The 19098-nt window shown below is 32.3% G+C and overlaps 1 protein-coding gene across 3 annotated transcripts in view; it reads left to right on the forward strand.

Annotated features, from left to right (window-relative positions):
- The window catches only part of LOC133195620 (multiple epidermal growth factor-like domains protein 10), a 100873-nt gene that overhangs the window by 39531 nt on the left and 42244 nt on the right, over nucleotides 1-19098 (forward strand). For all 3 annotated transcript variants that reach the window (XM_061331508.1, XM_061331509.1, XM_061331511.1), the window contains exons 5-7: nucleotides 2951-3076; nucleotides 5502-5639; nucleotides 18493-18630. In XM_061331508.1, coding sequence (XP_061187492.1) covers nucleotides 2951-3076; nucleotides 5502-5639; nucleotides 18493-18630 — 402 coding nt within the window. The remainder of the gene's footprint in view (nucleotides 1-2950; nucleotides 3077-5501; nucleotides 5640-18492; nucleotides 18631-19098) is intronic.

Genomic DNA, 19098 nt, shown 5'->3' on the forward strand with positions numbered 1-19098 from the left:
TACTGGATCAATTTCAACCAAACTTGCCACAAAGCATCCGTGGATAAAGGGGATTCAAGTTTGTTCAAATGAAGGGCAATGCGCTCTTTCAAGGGAAGTAGTTAAGAATTAGTGAAAATTCAGTGACATCTTTTAAAAATCTTCTCAAGAACCACTGTGTCAGAAAAGTTGAAAATTATCTGAAAGCTTCATTATGAAGTGTAGATTCAGTTTTATTCAAATCATGTCCCTCGGGGGAAGGGTATGGCTACAAAAGGTGATCAAAGTTTTTCATAGAATATTTAGAAAAAAAAATCATTCAAAATCTTTTTTTTTCAAGAACTACTGGGTCAAAAGAGATAATACTTATGAGAAAGCTTCATTACATAGCGTACGTTCAATTTTGAGGTGCTGGCACGAAAAAGATCCCTCACTGCTCAATGATCCCCGAGTGCGAAATATAGGTCAAAATTTGCAGCCCTCCACCGGTAGGTGATGTCTTCTACATACGAATGAAAAATTTTCGAGATGGACATAATAACAACAAAGAAACAGAAGCTTGATCAATTTTGTTCAAATCATGATCCCAGGGATAGGTGTGGGCCACAATGCGCGATTAAAGTTTTACATAGGAATATATACAGAAAATTTTATAAATTTTCTCAGAATCAAACCAGACATTTAGCAACGCCCCCCCCCCTCCCCCGCCCCACCGGTGGTTTGATATATATATATATATATATATATATATATATATATATATATATATATATATATATATATATATATATATATATATATATATATATATATTGCTTTCGTAAATTGTGTTTCTTTAACTATCAATTTAGTCCACAGGTAAAATTTCATAATTAAATGGTTTACTTAACATATACAGTAACACACGTTTACATACAAAATGACTTTTTTGTTTGATTGTCAAAAAAAATTCTGACCCCCCTCCCTTCCGATCTGAAATTTCTGGATCCACCACTGAGGAACAGCAGTAGGCCCGTGATTAGTGATGTTTATATGGAAGCATCCTCAGGTAGCGTAGATTCAAGCATCTTCAAAACAAACTGGGCCTAGGGTGTAGTTACAAAGGGCGATCAAAGTTTTACATAGTGTGACGATATGATTAAGCTTTCCAAGAAAACACTCGTCACTACATGTTAACTGTTCTTTATTCATGAATTCCAAAATGTTACATTTAACTCGCTAAAACTCTACTCTAAGACTTTAAACTTACAGACACAAATTTCATCTCTTTCCCCCAAACTCCTTCCTCATTTTTAAAGATAGCCAATGAAATGGAATAAAACTGAAATTGTAACATCAAAAGAAAGATGGTTGACATTTATTTAGGCCGACTTCTCAAGACAGGAAACGTTTAACCTTTTATCTCTACGCTGAATGTAAAACTTAAAATGCTGTCATTGATACCGTGGGACAGGAGGGGGAGAGATCTCAAATTGATAAATATAACACAGATGCTGAACCATCAGAGTAGAAGTAAAATACTTAAATTCACTCCTTGACAATAGAAATATATGGGGAAAATTCTTAAAACTCATCTTCTCAAAAACAACAAAACAATAATTAGTCATATTTATATGGGGCATTGCTGTGCATTGTCATGCGACAATGATGGACGACAATATGCGCACTGAGGGTAGGTACACATTGTTACTAGCGACAATATGAACAGAACGACAAAATGTACCGTCACAATCACGCTGCATGAAATAGCATACGTGACACGTCAGTGTGATTCTAACACCTATTGCATTCACAAACTACCAAAAAACAACAAAAGAAATCTTTCAGCAACAGTTTCCCTGGGGCGACAAAATGTGCAGTGAATGTGGGGCACATAATGTCGCCAGCGACAATATGTACATGTGTAACATTTCAGCCGGCGACAATATAAACCGATGGACGACAATATGTACAAAACGACAATATGTACCGTCACAGGCCATGGTAGGGAATCATAGTTATACAAAGGAATATAAAGGATATATCAATAAAAAATTTCTTCTCAAGAAAGCAAAGCATTTATTAGTCATATTAATTCAGAAGCATCCTCAGGACTGTACATTCAAGTTTGTTCAAATCCCCCCCCCCCCCCGACCACTTGCATATTTAAACTTTTAAATACTAAACTGATTTCTGCTTTTTTACTTGCTAAAGTATTCAGATGACCGATGTGGCCCATGGGCTTCTTCAATTCAATGTCGCCAGCGAGTGTGTTCACTATACATTATGATACATGTAGTATATTGCTTTGTTTATTGCTGTAAAAACAATAGGGCTTGGCATCCTCTCATAGTGCGCTGAATGTGTGAATTCAAAAATGACCGACAAATTTGAAATTTTTTTGAAAAATTTAACTTGCATTAACCTTTTTTCAATTATATTGTCATATTATATATACATTCAGGTTAAAATTTCCGAAGTGACAATAAGTTGACAAACGCATAAAAAAGTTTCAGAATTTTTATTAGAACTTCATTTGGGAAAAAAAGAAAATATTACTACATTCTGAAAGACTTTCTGATATATATATTTAAAAGAAATTGTAGTTTTTAGCTTAGGTGTCCGTCGTCTATCCGTCTGTCTAGCTGTCTGTCTGTCTGTCATGCTACGCTATAAAAATTTATTTGCATAGCCTGATGTTTTAGTGCAGGATGACAATTATGTGTCCTGCCATTTTTTTAATTTCATCCATGCATGTTTGTTATGTTATTATAGGACGTGTGGACAAAGTGTTCAAAATTCTTTCCTGCACTGAGATATTTGATTAATTGATTAATTAAATTTTTTGATACTTTGTAGCAGGACGTTTAAGAATCGGTGCCATTGTAGATATGTTTTATGTACTTGTATACATCTATTGTTTATTATTACATATAATAGATACGTATATTAGATTATTATTTATGTTGTTCTTTGAATTCTTATTGTATAGATTGTGTTAATGGACGTTATGGGGAAAACTGCACACTCATCTGCGGACATTGCAAGTGTGATCGTCAAGAAGGAAATTGTACTGGCAGTTGTGATGCGGGTTGGAAAGGTTCACAGTGCAACACATGTATGTAATTTACATAGCTGAATAATATATGTTTTTAGTTTTAAATGAATGTAACATGCTCTGTGTTGTACATGTAGGAAGGTACTTAAAATTCAGTCTTAAATTTCCTGTTGCCTTGTGCCAGGAAAATGTACTAGGTGAGTTTAAGAAAAAGTTCATCTTGATTTAAATAAAATTTTGAATTAATTTCTTCAAGTTAAATAGTATAAAAATCCTAAAGAGAGGATTAAAATTTTAAATAATATTTCTTGTATTGCCTATTGTTTAATACTAGTACATGTACTTGTATATTTGCCCTTAATATTCAGGGCATGAAACAACGCGAGTAGATATCAGTTGAAAAAGTAATGTTTAGCAAACAGAATTGATCTGAATATTGAAACAGTAAGTATCGTTCTTGATCGTCTATTAAATCAAAATGATTTTTTTAAATGTATATGTTATATATGTATATGTATACGATCGAAAAATCATGTTTTTTTTTTCAAATGTAAATTTTGAAATAGATATCTCTACGGTTTATGATCACTATGTATTTTATATTAAGGAGGAGAAGGACCTTGAGCTGAAAAAATACTTGTCATTCAATTTTTTTAATATTTTGTATATTTCTAATTAAGTATGTCCCATATATTTTAAAGCAGTTATATCATTAGGTTTCTTACCTTATTATGGAGATATTGATTGACAAATACTGTGCCCTACAGTATCTAAGTGGAGTTTTAATTCTCCATGTTTCCGGACTCATCACTCTGTCCATAATGGGATTTTTTAAGCATAAAAAAATATATTACAGTGGACATGTATCTTTTAAAATAATACAGAGTATAAATAGATTGAAAATTCGAAAAAGCAAGTTTTGTCTATCACACTGCATCTGGATATGTAAAATTACGCACTTTTTAAGACAACTTAAACAACAAAAACGTAATTTACAAAAATTCTATCATTCAATATTTTTTTATTTACGCTGAAATGCAAATCCTTCAAATTATTGATTAACTGTAAAAATTTCGAATGATGAAGCTGACCTCAATATTTCACAGGACATCGTTAAAGAGGACATAAGCATGACAAAAAACGTGTCAAGTTACATTTCTCGAGTACGGGAAAAACCAACTGTGACGTCACACGTAAGTTAAATAAGCGAAATAAGATATACCTACATAAGATTTCCGTCATCAGCCATGCAAAAATAATTTTTGTGTTCCCCGTTTCTCAAAATATTTCATCATATACTGATTATGACCTGTTTTTACATAATAATACCGCCCCTGTGTTCACCGAGTATGATCTTGCCGTACTAACAGATCGTGTATGACGTCACCGACTTGTTGGACGCGCAGTTTAGGAAAAAGAGGAGTGGATCAATCTTTTTCATAATTTGGTAATGTTTGCCAGAATGTTGAAATTTTTTACTTTTTTTAAATAAGATGGTAATTAAAGTTAAAACATTGTCAAAAATTTATACAAGAACTGATGCTTTACACGTTTTGCACTTATATAAACGGAGACTATGACGTAGTTAAACAGAATCATGTGACCATGTGTCCTTCTCCTCCTTAAGTCTGTTTGTCTGTTTTCTGTTTGCAAAACTCTCTCTCTTTATATATATATATATATATATATATATATATATATATATATATATATATATATATATATATATATATATATATATATATATATATATATATATAAAGATAGATAGATAGATAGAATCTCCCATATTTGGTCCTTGTATATGATTTTGTTTTTGTTTTTTTTTTCCTTTGGGGTAAAAACACAAAACGAGTGGCACAAAAATCATATCCAACTTTAAATCATTGGAGATTTTTTTGTCACTTGTTTTACACATAGTTATAAATTTTTATAATTTTTATTTTTTTATAAATGAATCTATATTATTTTACTTCATTACGCAAAACCCATTTGACGTCACAAGTGTGGTATATGAAAAAATCAGTGTTTCCATAGCTACTTAAAAGAGTATTGTAAATCTTTCAAATGTTTTTTCAATTGTTTTTTTTTTTATTTCAACAGAACTTGGTACGATTTAGAAAAAGGAAAATACATAAAACAATAAATATAAATCTAAAAAGTAAGTGTTTCAAGTCTAGGTAAAACATTTTCTTCCTTTAATATGAAAATACAAACCAGTAGAGCTACAATCTCATTAGAAACTTCTGGTTAGTATGTCTATCACATTTATGAACACGTGTAGCATAGCAAGGTAGCAATGTATTTCGAATTTGGACTGCTAAGGCAGATCTTTATTGATTCTGATTGGAGTAGATGGAAAATCATTTCGCTATAAGGAAAACATTTGAGCTCAGGGTTAAGAAATGGGTTAGACAGAGAACAGGACTATCCGTCCCAATTTTTGTCTTCCTTAAGTATAGATTTATCAATGTCTTCTTTTCAGCCTGTGACATAGGAGAGTATGGAAAAGAATGCACACAATTGTGTAGTGGAAATTGTTGGAATAATGAAACTTGTGATCGTTTCTTTGGAAGCTGTAGCAGTTGTACTACTGGGTGGAAAGGCTCCTTTTGTAATATTTGTAAGTATTAGTAATTCAAATCCTCTAAATTACATTTTAGAGAAAAGTGAAGAAGTTTTATGTCATACATATTTTTTTTGTTTCTTAAAAGTAGGAACGTTTTAATAAGTTTATTTGATATTAGATTTTGTCAGTTCTTGATTTTGATCGTTAATAAATATTTCTTTCTAATGAGGTATATATTTATTATTATTATTATTAAGGTCTTCCGTCTCCACGGAAGACCTTATAGTGATTCTATTGTTTCTTATTAGGTCTTCCGTTTTCAACGGAAGACCTATTGTGATTCTACTGTTTCTTATTAAGGTCTTCCGTCTCCACGGAAGACCTTATAGTGATTCTATTGTTTCTTTTTATTATTATTATTATTATTCTTTTTTTTTTAGACAAAATTTTGTGCACGCGATTTCTCGAAAACTATTCAATGAATTTCCTTGAAATTTTCAGGGATAAAAGGTCTTTATATGAATTTTATATAAAATTCCGTTTTTTGGTAAATTCGGTTCCAGTGCCAAGTTATGGACAATTTTCTGATTTTAAAATGAAATTTTGTCCGCGAGTGTTCTCAAGAATGGTTTAAGATATTAACTGGAGACTTGTAAGAGATGATAGAACATGATTTCTGTATTGGAGAGGGCACCTTTTCGTTCGTCGTCGGCACTTCCGGTCGCTTACGGAAGTGATCAAAGAAATCGTTGAATTTCAACTTTCCTTTTTTAAATCAATTCTTACATCACATTATTGCATCTCTTTTGTAGTTTTGAAATATGTTGGTCCCACCGGAAACAGAAACGTCAACTTCCGGTTATAAGAGAAAAACTACATAATTTGAGTATTTTTCTTTCCAATTAATATCTTTTGTAGATAAAGTATTTGGAATGATTTTAAAATATGTTATTCAGACAGCAAATGTCTAGAGTAACCCCAGATATCTTTCAAAAACCCACTTCCGGTCGCGTGTTTTTTTGTCCTCAAAATGAGAAGTTGTCTGAGCAAGATCTCGGAAACGGTAAGAGATTAAGACACCAGACTTATATGAGCAACAGACCTTAAGATGTAGCAAAAACCACTTGGGTTCAGAGCGTCAGCCGTCACTTCCGGTCGTCATAGGAAGTGATCAAAGAAATCGAAAATTTCAACTTTTCTTTTTTTATTTAAAAATTGCATCACTTTATTGCATCCTTTTCACAGATTCGAAAGATGTTGGTCCCACGGGAAAGAAAAACGACAACTTCCGGTTATAAGAGAAAAACTACAAAATTTTAGTATTTTACTTTCCTATAAATTTTCCTTATAGATAATGTATTTGAAATGAATTCTAAATATGTTATTCAGACTGCAAAGGTCTAAAGTACAATGTAACCTCAAATATCTTTCAAAAATTCACTTCCGGCCGCGTGTTTTTCTGTCCTCAAAATGAAAAATTGTCTAAGCGAGATCTCACAAACAGGTAAAAGATTAAAACACCAAATTTTTATCAGTAGCAGACCTTGAGGAGTAAGCAAAACCATTTTGGTTAAACGCGTCCGTCGTAACTTCCGGTCGTCACAGGAAGTGATCAAAGAAATAAAAAAAATTAACTTTTCTTTTTTAAATTAAAGTTTGCATCACTTAATTGCATCTCTTTCGCTGTTTTGAAATAGGTTAGATTCCACCGGAAACGGAAACGTCAACTTCCGGTTTTAGGTGATAAACTACGTTATTTCGATATTTAACTTTCCCATAAATAGTGCTTATCGATAAAGTACTTGAAATGTTTTTATGCATTTTGTAGATACTGCAAATGTGTAGAGAAACGTCAGAGATTTTTTTTTTTTTTATAAAATTCACTTCCGGTCGCGTGTTTACCTGTCCTCAGAATTATAATTTGTTCTCACAATATTGCTCGGCAACAGTAAACGACTGAAGTCTAAAACTTTCAGAACTGATAGTCAGTCATCGGTTTATTTGAATCGCGAGGAAATCTTATATCGCCGTTACTTCCGGTCGTGACAGGAAGTGATGCAAAAAAGTGAATGGTTAATGGTTAGCACGTTGAATTTTCACGCTGACAACCAGGGTTAAATCTCCAGAGTGTCTGAATTTCTTTTATCACCTTTTCAGCTTGAATTTACGTTTTTATTTTCAAAATCGGACGGAAGACCTCTCATTGCTCGCAATGAGTTTCTAGTTATTATTATTTTTTTGACTTTCTAATTTTTGGCACGCGATTTCTCGAAGACTATTGGATGGATTTACATGAAATTTACAGTAATAGTGTGTTGTAACATGAACTTCATCTATCTGAGAGATTTTTTGGAAATTCACTTCTGGTGCCAAGTTAAAGACCATTTTCTGATTTCAAAATGACATTTTGTCCGCGGATAATCTCAAGAACTACAAGAGATATCAATGTGAAACTTTCAGGGATTATAGTTCGTGATAGGTACTAGCCGGGTCGCTACTTTTCGTTCGTCGTCGGCACTTCCGGTCGCTTACGGAAGTGATCAAAGAAATCGTTGAATTTCAACTTTCCTTTTTTAAATAAATACTTACATCACATTATTGGATCTCTTTTGTAGTTTCGAAATATGTTAGTCCTACCGGAAACAAAAACGTCAACTTCCGGTTATAAGAGAAAAACTGCATAATTTGAGTATTTTTCTTTCCCATTAATATCTTTTGAAGATAAAGTATTTGAAATGAATTTTTAATATGTTATTCAGACTAAAAATGTCTAGGATAACTTCAAATATCTTTGTAAAATTCACTTCCGGTCGCGTGTTTTTCTGTCCTCAAAATGAGAAGTTGTATGAGCAAGATCTCGGAAACGGTAAGAGATTATGACACCAAACTGTTATGAGCAACAGATCTTAAAATGTAGGCATAACCATTTGGGTTAAGAGCGTCAGTCGTCACTTCCGGTCGTCACAGGAAGTGATCAAAGAAAACGAAAATTTCAACTTTTCTTTTTTAATTAAAAATTGCATCACTTTATTGCATCTTTTTCGCAGATTCGAAAGATGTTCGTCCCACCGGAAACAAATACGACAACTTCCGGTTATAAGAGAAAAACTACATAATTTGAGTATTTTACTTTCCTATAAATATTCTTTATAGATAACGTATTTGAAATGAATTTTAAATATGTTATCCAGACTGCAATGGTCTAGAGTAACCTTAAATATCTTTCACAAATTCACTTCCGGTCGCGTGTTTTTCTGTCCTCAAAATGAAAAATTGTCTGAGCGAGATCTCAAAAACAGGTAAAAGATTAAAGCACCAAATTTTTATGAGTAGCAGACCTTGAGGAGTAGGCAAAACCATTTTGGTTAAACGCGTCCGTCGTAACTTCTGGTCGTCACAGGAAGTGATCAAAGAAATCAAAAATTTTAATTTTTCTTTTTTGAATTAAAGTTTGCATCACTTTATTGCATCTCTTTCGCTGTTTTGAAACATGTTAGATTGCACCGGAAACAAAAACGTCAACTTCCGGTTTTAGGTGATAAACTACGTTACTTCGATATTTAACCTTCTCATAAATATTGCTCATCGATAAAGTACTTGAAATGTTTTTATGCATTTTGTAGATACTGCAAATGTACAGAGAAACGTCAGAGATTTTTTATAAAATTCACTTCCGGTCGCGTGTTTACCTCTCCTCAGAATTATAATTTGTTCTCACAATATTGCTCGGCAAGAGTAAACGACTGAAGTCTAAAACTTTCAGAACTGATAGTCAGTCATCAGTTTATTTGAATCGCGAGGAAATCTTGTATCGCCGTTACTTCCGGTCGTGACAGGAAGTGATGCAAAAAAGTGAATGGTTAATGATTAGCATGTTGGATTTTCACCCTGACAACCAGGGTTAAATTTCCAGAGTGTCTGAATTTCTTTTATCACCTTTTCAGCTTGAATTTACGTTTTCACTTTCAAAATCGGACGGAAGACCTCTCATTGCTCGCAATGAGTTTCTAGTTAAGGTCTTCCGTCTCCACGGAAGACCTTATAGTGATTCTATTGTTTCTTATTATTATTATTATTATTATTATTATTCTTTTTTTTTAGACAAAATTTTGTGCACGCGATTTCTCGAAAACTATTCAATGAATTTCCTTGAAATTTTCAGGGATAAAAGGTCCTTATATGAATTTTATATAAAATTCCGTTTTTTGGTAAACTCGGTTCCAGTGCCAAGTTATGGACAATTTTCTGATTTTAAAATGCAATTTTGTCCGCGAGTGTTCTCAAGAATGGCTTAAGATATTAACTGGAGACTTGTTAGAGATGATAGAACATGATTTTTAGATTGGAGAGGGCACCTTTTCGTCTGTCGTCGGCACTTCCGGTCGCTTACGGAAGTGATCAAAGAAATCGTTAAATTTCAACTTTCCTTTTTTAAATCAATTCTTACATCACTTTATTGCATCTCTTTTGTAGTTTCGAAATATGTTGGTCCCACCGGAAACAGAAACGTCAACTTCCGGTTATAAGAGAAAAACTACATAATATGAGTATTTTTCTTTCCCATTAATATCTTTTGTAGATAAAGTGTTTGGAATGAATTCTAAATATGTTATTCAGACAGCAAATGTCTAGTGTAACCTCAAATATCTTTCAAAAATTCACTTCCGGTCGCGTGTTTTTCTGTCCTCAAAATGAGAAGTTGTCTGAGCAAGATCTCGGAAACGGTGAGAGATCAGGACATCAGACTTATAAGAGCAACAGACCTGAAGAAGTAGCCAAAACCACTTGGGTTCAGAGCGTCAGCCGTCACTTCCGATCGTCACAGGAAGTGATCAAAGAAATTGAAAATTTCAACTTTTCTTTTTTTAATTAAAAAATGCATCACTTTATTGTATCTTTTTCTCAGATTCGAATGATGCTGGTCCCACCGGAAACGAAAAGGACAACTTCCGGTTATAAGAGAAAAACTACAAAATTTGAGTATTTTACTTTGCTATAAATATTCTTCATAGATAATGTATTTGAAATGAATTTTAAATATGTTATTCAGACTGCAAAGGTCAAGAGAAATCTCAAATATCTTTCAAAAATTCACTTCCGGTCACGCGTTTTTCTGTCCTCAAATGAAAAATTGTCTGAGCGAGATCTCCAAAACAGGTAAAAGATTAAAACACCAAATTTTTATGAGTAGCAGACCTTGAGGAGTATGCGAAACCATTTTGGTTAAACGCGTCCGTCGTAACTTCCGGTCGTCATAGGAAGTGATCAAGAAACCAAAAAAATTAACTTTTCTTTTTGAAATTAAAGTTTGCATCACTTTATTGCATCTCTTTCGCTGTTTTGAAATATATTAGATTCCACCGGAAACAAAAACGGCAACTTCCGGTTTTCGGTGATAAACTACGTTTTTTCGATATTTAACTTTCTCATAAATATTGCTTATCGATTAAGTACTTGAAATGTTTTTATGCATTTTGTAGATACTGCAAATGTATAGAGAAACGTCAGAGTTTTTTTTTTTTTTTTTATAAAATTCACTTCCGGTCGCGTGTTTACCTGTCCTCAGAATTAGAATTTGTTCTCACAATTTTGCTCGGCAACAGTAAATGACTAAAGTCTAAAACTTTCAGAACTGATAGTCAGACATCAGTTTATTTGAATCGCGAGGAAATCTTGTATCGCCGTTACTTCCGGTCGTGACAGGAAGTGATGCAAAAAAGTGAATGGTTAATGGTTAGCATATTGGATTTTCACGCTGACAACCAGGGTTAAATTTCCAGAGTGTCTGAATTTCTTTTATCACCTTTTCAGCTTGAATTTACGTTTTTATTTTCAAAATTGGACGGAAGACCTCTCATTGCTCGCAATGAGTTTCTAGTTATTATTATTATTATTACATGTATATATAATTCTAGTAGTTTGATAAACACCAAACGACCGTGCGTTTTATATCATTTCAATTCTTGCAAAAAAGTAATACACACTTAACCTACCCCTAATCTCCGTATCAAGTTATAGTTTTCATGGGAAAGGGAAAAAAATATGGGATATTTAAAATATTATTTCGATGTTTGATGTTGATCATGTAGGTTAGAGTCATAAAATAATAGTAATGTTTGTGTACCATGAATATCATGCAACACTATGGTATGACAGAGTTCTTGATATTGATATAAGAAATTGGTCTTTTTACTCTAAGAATGACATAAATTATTTTTTCGTAAGCGTCACTTCCGAGATAATGTGAAAAGAACTGCGCAGGTGCAAAATCATTGAAGTGCGAAAAGACGAAACGGGACGACCCAGATCTTTTTCGCTCGCAACGATATATAATTGCTGCATGTGTAATTTTTTTGTCTTTAATTCCTGACGTGGTCAGATATATTTTGTGTCCTTGACGAGGTCAAAGAAAATTCCTACGGAGCACGTCTAAAGTTAGACTTAGAGACTTGTAAACTATTGTCATCACGTGCGTCTTGGTGGACAGCAATGTGGATAAGATACATGGCAATGATGTCTCAAAAACAACAGCAAAGGGAAGAAGAAAGTAGTGACGGCCAATTCACGAACTTTTGCAACTTCTGCATCCACAAGTTCTCGGGGTTTAGGAATGGCGGCACACTAACTGGAGAACTGTAGCTCTCTGCTTGAGTAAATTCGGACAGACAAAGCAGAGAGCCACAGATCCAAGCGTTGTAAAAACCTTCGATTTACGCCGCTGCTTTTTTTTTTTTTTTTTTTTTTTTTTTTTTTTTTTTTTTTTTTTTTTTGGTTGTTGTTGTTGTTGCTCGCTTCGGGTATTATTTTTTGTATTTCATGCTATTTTTTATGCTATTTTATCCGATAATTAACCACATATTTACTCCTATTCTTGATACCCTATGTACTTTCTTCCTCTTGATATTTGAATTATTTATTATCAGAATTGTCAATATTTACGCTCATATCAAAAATAAATGAGAGGATAGTGGATAACCTTGGTGACACCCACAGTATAAACAGATAGTCCAAAAATATTTACACTTTGTTGTCCGCTGTTGTAATATTTGTGTAAAACAGTTTAACCGACTTCTGTATATAATTACCAGATTTGAAATTTGGAGTGATTTTAGAATGAAAGACCAGGATATTACATCGAAATCCTTCTCTAAGTCAAATAAAAGAAGTTCCGGAATATTTCCCTTTTCTGAATATTGCATAATGTCATAAATGGTTAAGATGTTCTCTGATTTATTTCTGCTTTTTATAAAACTTGTACTTTTATTTGCAATTATGCCAGTTGATATTAAGTACACTGTATTGGATCAAGAAATTTGTTTCCAATGTATCAGAAACTGATTTGGTTTGTCACCCTTTGGTTGACATGTAATAATACCATGTTTTGTATTATACTTAAATTGTTAACTGAGTAACAATAATTAATTGACCTAACAACAAAAAATCAAGAAGTTTCGAAAACATTTTTACAAATTCTGAAGTAAAAGCTAAACATAGTGATTTATTATATTTCATTTTACGAGGGCTGTTAGAAAAGTTCGAGGACACATAGATATACGGAAAATATATTCTGTACTTTGAAGAATGACGTATGTCTTATTAAACTTTGATCTTTTGTTTATTAGTATGTAAAGAATCAGGTCCATTTACTAAAATTTAAAAAAAATACAATGAGTTTTACTGTGCGGTGATAGGATTCACGGAGCAATCACTTGACGATTTATGACGTTAGGTGACATGTCCAACTGATTCCAGACCAGTTAAGCTTTTTCACAGTTCTAAATATCTTTGATTTCTATAGACTTTTCTTACTTAAAAATTGAATAACCATATCAAGACACGTTACTGTAGATTCCTAAATATACGCGAGGAATTATTTATCGCGTAATTACAGTTCAGCGATCAGTAATCAGAAACAATGCAAAAGCCATGGGCGCAACGTCCATGCGATAAGCAGGATACTGGGGCATCGCAAGAGTTGATATCAAAAATGTCAGTCCTTCCATTCTTATAAAGTTGCTCCCACTTGAACACTTTGGTTTTACACGTAGATACGTATGTGTAGGCAATCCCCAGCAGCATCTAAAAACATTTTATTCTCTTTCGGCCATTTTCCTGTCTGCACACATAATTTTTTAATAACTCGGTGCTCCAAGACGTTCAATGACGTTATTATGTCACCCCGGACGAAGTCGGGGAGATATATTGCTATTATTCGACCAATAAATATTGCGGTCCGCGCAGTTTCTAAAAGACGACTTTGCCAATCTTGATGAAACTCTACTGTCATAATGATGTGCAATCTTTCTTTAATTTTTTTTCAAAATGGCCACTGTTGCCATGGAAACTGATAAGAAGTGGTATTTTCCTTAATTCATCTTTCTCGGTTGCTTTTAATCAAATCTTTTTGAAACTTTAAAGAGGTGTTCCTTGCCTCCTGTCAAAAACATTTTGGCAAAAAAAAATGGAAAAGGATGGACGGAAAATTCGATAAATTTTAAAAAAGTTGATGTCAAGTGACCAATTTTGTGATATTTCCACACATGGGTTTGTCCTTGAATGTTCTCCTTGAAGGGTTTGACAATATTATTGAAACCTTCCACAGAAATAATAATCACTATTCGTAGTTTTGCAAATCTTAATTCAAATTTTCATTTACGTTGCCATTAGAAAAGAAAAAAATAATTTAATTTCTTTTTCCATAATAATCCTAGGGTACATAAAGGTTTTTCTACGAAGCTTTTATATATTACCAGTTTCTTGATATGATTAAGAAAAAAATAAATATCTTAGCTTTCCAAAAATACGTAGGACCAACGTTTCTTAAACACTACAAAGTATTCATTTTATTTTCATTTATTGTAATTTTGCTAGTAGAGTAATACACATAAGTACGTTATGTAGAGGTAAACTTTCTTTTGTGTTGGAGAAGAGACGGAAAACCTTTCTAATTCCATAACAAAGAGTTTATTGTAAAATAGAAGGATTGTTTATATTTTATTTCCTTTTTTGAAATAAAGAAGACAACGTAATAATTTAACATCCCCCCATTTCTTCTCGCTCTATGTTTTGTTTTATGTCTTAGATCAAATAAAATGACCTTGACCTTCATATCACAAAAAATCTTCATATAGTTTTCAAAATGCTATGACTTTATACTTACTACCAAATAATGGTTAATTTACATGTCTCTTTTCAAGTTCACTCCCTAACCCCCCCCCCCCCCCCCCCCCCCGAAACAGCGAAGTAAATATGCAAGATATAAAATTTACAACAACTGAAAAGGAGATCTTGTGAGTTTCATTAATAAAATTGAGTTCCGCTTATGTGATTTGATATTTTGCCAGCATCCATTCTTTATCTATTTTGTCTACAGAAATTATATTTATATTTAAAATAATTTTTTTCTTTAAAAAATAGCGATTTTTAGCTGTATTCAGTAGCATTTCGCGTTTTCTAGTGAATGTATTACTTGCATATGAACAATTTTTTAAATGATATTGAGAATTATTTAATTTTAAGGAGATGGGTGAATATGACGAGCGATAAGCCTATAGTGTGACAAACATGGTGATGAAAAATGAAATTTCAATTATATCAACATTTTCCTTGATATTTCGTCTAACATTAAAATATACTTTATGTAAAATCTCTACAATTTGCAAAAATCCCTCAAAGATTGAAATTATTTGCCTGTGAAATATTAGACACACACTAAAGCGGGCTAAAAGAGTCATTTTCTCATACTATAACACTATTTTTCAATATGAGTGGGTCTTCGCTCCACCTTTTTGAAAGTTAATCCTCAAAGTTTGCATAAAAATACACATTTTTTGGTTACCAAAAATATAGAGCAATGACCCACTATACCTTAAAAATATACTTTTATGACATAAAATTCGCATCTTTTCGAGAAATAGTTGAAGTCCATTAAGTCAAGGGTCATATCACAAACATGATTTAAATGCCACTGTTCGTCAGGACTTGTGTAGTCTAGTGGTTAGAGTGCTAGTCTCGAAAGAAAATGATACTCAGGATTTTTATTGCTAGGGTTCGAACCCCACGAATACCACATTAATTTTTTTAATAAAAGAATAAATTTTGCCTAGAAAATTTTCCTCAGAAAAGTTTTCTTTATCACAATCTCATAAATTTCAATAATGAGAACTTCACTCTAAATATCAAATTCACGAACTGAACATGATTTTTATATTTCTGAAGCTATAGGCTTTCTGCACGCTATGTTCGCCCATCTCCTTTGCATCGTTTTTAATCATTGAAAATCCTTGGATCCGCTCCCGCAGTTCCGTAAAAATCTATTCACCATTGTACCCGAAAGATTTAGCAGGCCCGAAGTGTTCATTATTCTGCTAAACTAAGAAAGTTTACACATACTTTATTATCTCATAAAATACATAAGCCCCGTCCAATGCAGAAATGCCCGATTTGAAGAGGAAAATTAAGGAATTATTATTTCAGCCATGTTTTGATTTGAAGAGGAAAATTAAGGAATTATTTTGTTTCAGCCATATTTTGACGTGAACCTTGCTCTACTTTCACTTCTCGTAACTTTTGTTCCTTGCTCTACTTTCACTTCCCGTAACTTTTGTTCGACCAAAGGTAACAAGCGTAATATTTTTCGTTTGTTTTTAAAAGGAGGTTGGGGGGGGGGGGCGTTTTCTACGAATACTCTTCTTTAAGTATTGAAACTAGCTTATGGTTCATTTCGGGGTGACATACGCTATTGCTTGCAATAGCAGATTTCTAGCTATTCTTGCTTTGTTTCTACGCATTAATAATCTATAATTAGCGATAAAACAGCCATATAACTCCTCTAATTTAATTCAAAATTTCCCCAAATGACGTTTTATGAATATTTTAGCGATACGTGAAATATAAGATTTATGCGCTACAACAGTGCAATTTTTAATTAAAAAAATGTCTCTGTAATGTAAAGGTGCGAATAAGTAACATGCTCCGTGAAGCATGTTTTATCTACATAATTTAGCTGTATATTTTTTAAAGATAATCGGAAAACACCAAATCTTTGCATTTTAATTGAAAAATACGTATAGTATTTTGTCTGCAGAGTTTTAATGGTTTCATGTATATGGCGCGCTCACAATAGAACTTTTCCGCGAACTTTTCTAACAACCCTAGTATACAAAGATTCCCCTGCTTTTTCATATGTTATATGACCCTCTAAAAACCCTGATTCTTCCTATGAGAGTTTAACAATATTTGAATATATAATTTCCTCCTTCAATATTTTACTTTGTATAGAGTCATCAATGTTTCGATATAGATTTTCATAAAAATGTTTTGTTTCTTTCAGAATATCAAACAGATTAAAAATGATGCCAAGTTATCTAATTCTACATTTTGGGTTATTTTATATAGGAATTTTTTGGATCTAAGCTACAAAAAATAATGTGTTGGTGCTTCACATTCTTCATCTAATCTTGTTATAGATCGAACACAAACACCAGCCATTTTTATGTTTTGTTATATTTTCTTCTTTTTTTTTTTTTTTTTTTTTTTTTTTTTTTTTTTTTTTTTTTTTTTTATATTCCCTTCAAGTGCTTCTGCATCTATTGCATTTCTTCACACCTCTCAACATTTTCAATTTCTTCTTTTTTCGATCTAGATTTCTTTTTAAGGAGGAGTATGAAATACAGTCACCTCTAATTTTCATGAGAAGAGTCTCCAGAACTAATTGATCATTTATCGTAAATGTGATTCTTTATCATTAATTAAACTAAAATTTTTAAATTTGTAAACTGGTACTATATTTGTTTTAAACATTTTCTATTACCTTTCTTTGGTTATTTTCTGTAACTTTGAGAGACCTCATATTATAACATTCTCATTTTGAAAACCATCTATATATTCTCGCAATTTCGTGTACATGTAGCAGGCTGGGTTATCATTATTTGGTCCCTAAACGCAACAGAATAGTAACTTTTTTATCAGTGGTAAATTCTAATAAAATACAAATACACGCTCTATCACCTTTTTGCTTTTAGACGGAAACTCCAGTTAAAAATTGTTTTAAATGAAAACTGCTACATCTCTGGAGTTGTAAGAGCATGACCAAAAAAAAAAAAAAAAAAAAAAAAAAATCAGCACCACAGGTTTCTAGATATCACCTTCTGCCTCTAATGTATTATTGATATCTTAAAGACAATACATTAATTTACATTTTCAAATGTCTTTACCCGAGATAAAGTACAAATAAGGTAATACCTTTATATCCTCATAAAGCGATTTCTCGTGCCAGAACACCATGGTTTCTCGCTGTGTGTTACTTAGCCCCCTGCAGAGATTTTGTATTATTGAAAAAAAGTTGAATCAAGAATCAGGTGAAAATGTAAACGTAAGTAAATAATATCTGGTTTTTGTCTCTGTGATGATGATCATCAGTTTGCTTGCGTGATAATTTTATGCATAAATGCTCTCGTTTATGCAAATTAAGAAATAATGTAAAATTGAAAAAAACAAACAAACAAACAAAACAAACAACAAATTACATACTCATAGCAGAAATATTAATTCAAAGTCACTTGAAATAATAATAATAATAATAATAATAATAATTTAAAAAAAAAAAAAAAAAAAAAAAAAAAAAAAAAAGCAGTGATTTTACAATTGCCTTTAAATGTCTTTTTAAAAAAAATTCTTTCAAGAATCCATGATGCTGACTTTGATATTTTATGCCGATCATTTCTTTAAAAGAAATACTTGTTTTCCTGCGGAGGTGGTTTGATTTTTCTTTTATTCATTGGAAGAGGACTAGCTAGTCGAATATATCAAATGAATATCCTCTATAAACTAAATGATGGAAGGTACATGTACATGTATGTCAATATGAATGAATACACGTATAAATAATTTCAATGTCTTCTTTCAGCCTGTGAATACAATGAATATGGTAAAGACTGCTTAGAGAGATGTAGTGGTAACTGTTTGAATGGTGAAACCTGTGATCGTTTCTATGGAAACTGTAGTAAATGTTCAGCCGGATGGAAAGGTCCTATGTGTAATGTCAGTAAGTAAAAACAAAGCGTTTCTTCTGACAATAAACTTCAACACGGAAATATAGAAAGGGGTCTATATGGACCACATCTATTTTTTTTTCTACAGAAAGTTGGCCAACATAATGTTTGTGATAAAACCTCTCTAAATGTACCAATCTTTTTCTAGTTCTGGCGTTAATAAATAATATTTGTAAGCCTTCAACCCCTTAGGAAATTAACAAACTTTGATTATTTTTAAAGTGAAATATAAAATTAATCTGAAACTTTAAGTAACCTCTGATTTAGTATTTAAGGTGGAATTTTAATATTCACATGTCATCGTGTGTAGTGCATTTTCTGTTGCGCTTTACCTGGCTATTCTTGGATGGCACAGAAAAGCACAATCTGAAGGCAGCATGTTTCCTTTCTTTATGGCTTTTTTGTGCACCACCTTTTTGCTTCTTAAGTGTTTTTACCATTGATACATGTACTATTGGCTG

This window comes from Saccostrea echinata, unplaced genomic scaffold (genome assembly GCF_033153115.1).
Source record: "Saccostrea echinata isolate AGI-Se365-2 ecotype Australia unplaced genomic scaffold, CSIRO_AGI_Sech_v1 ptg000029l, whole genome shotgun sequence".
Taxonomy (NCBI): Eukaryota; Metazoa; Mollusca; class Bivalvia; order Ostreida; family Ostreidae; genus Saccostrea; species Saccostrea echinata.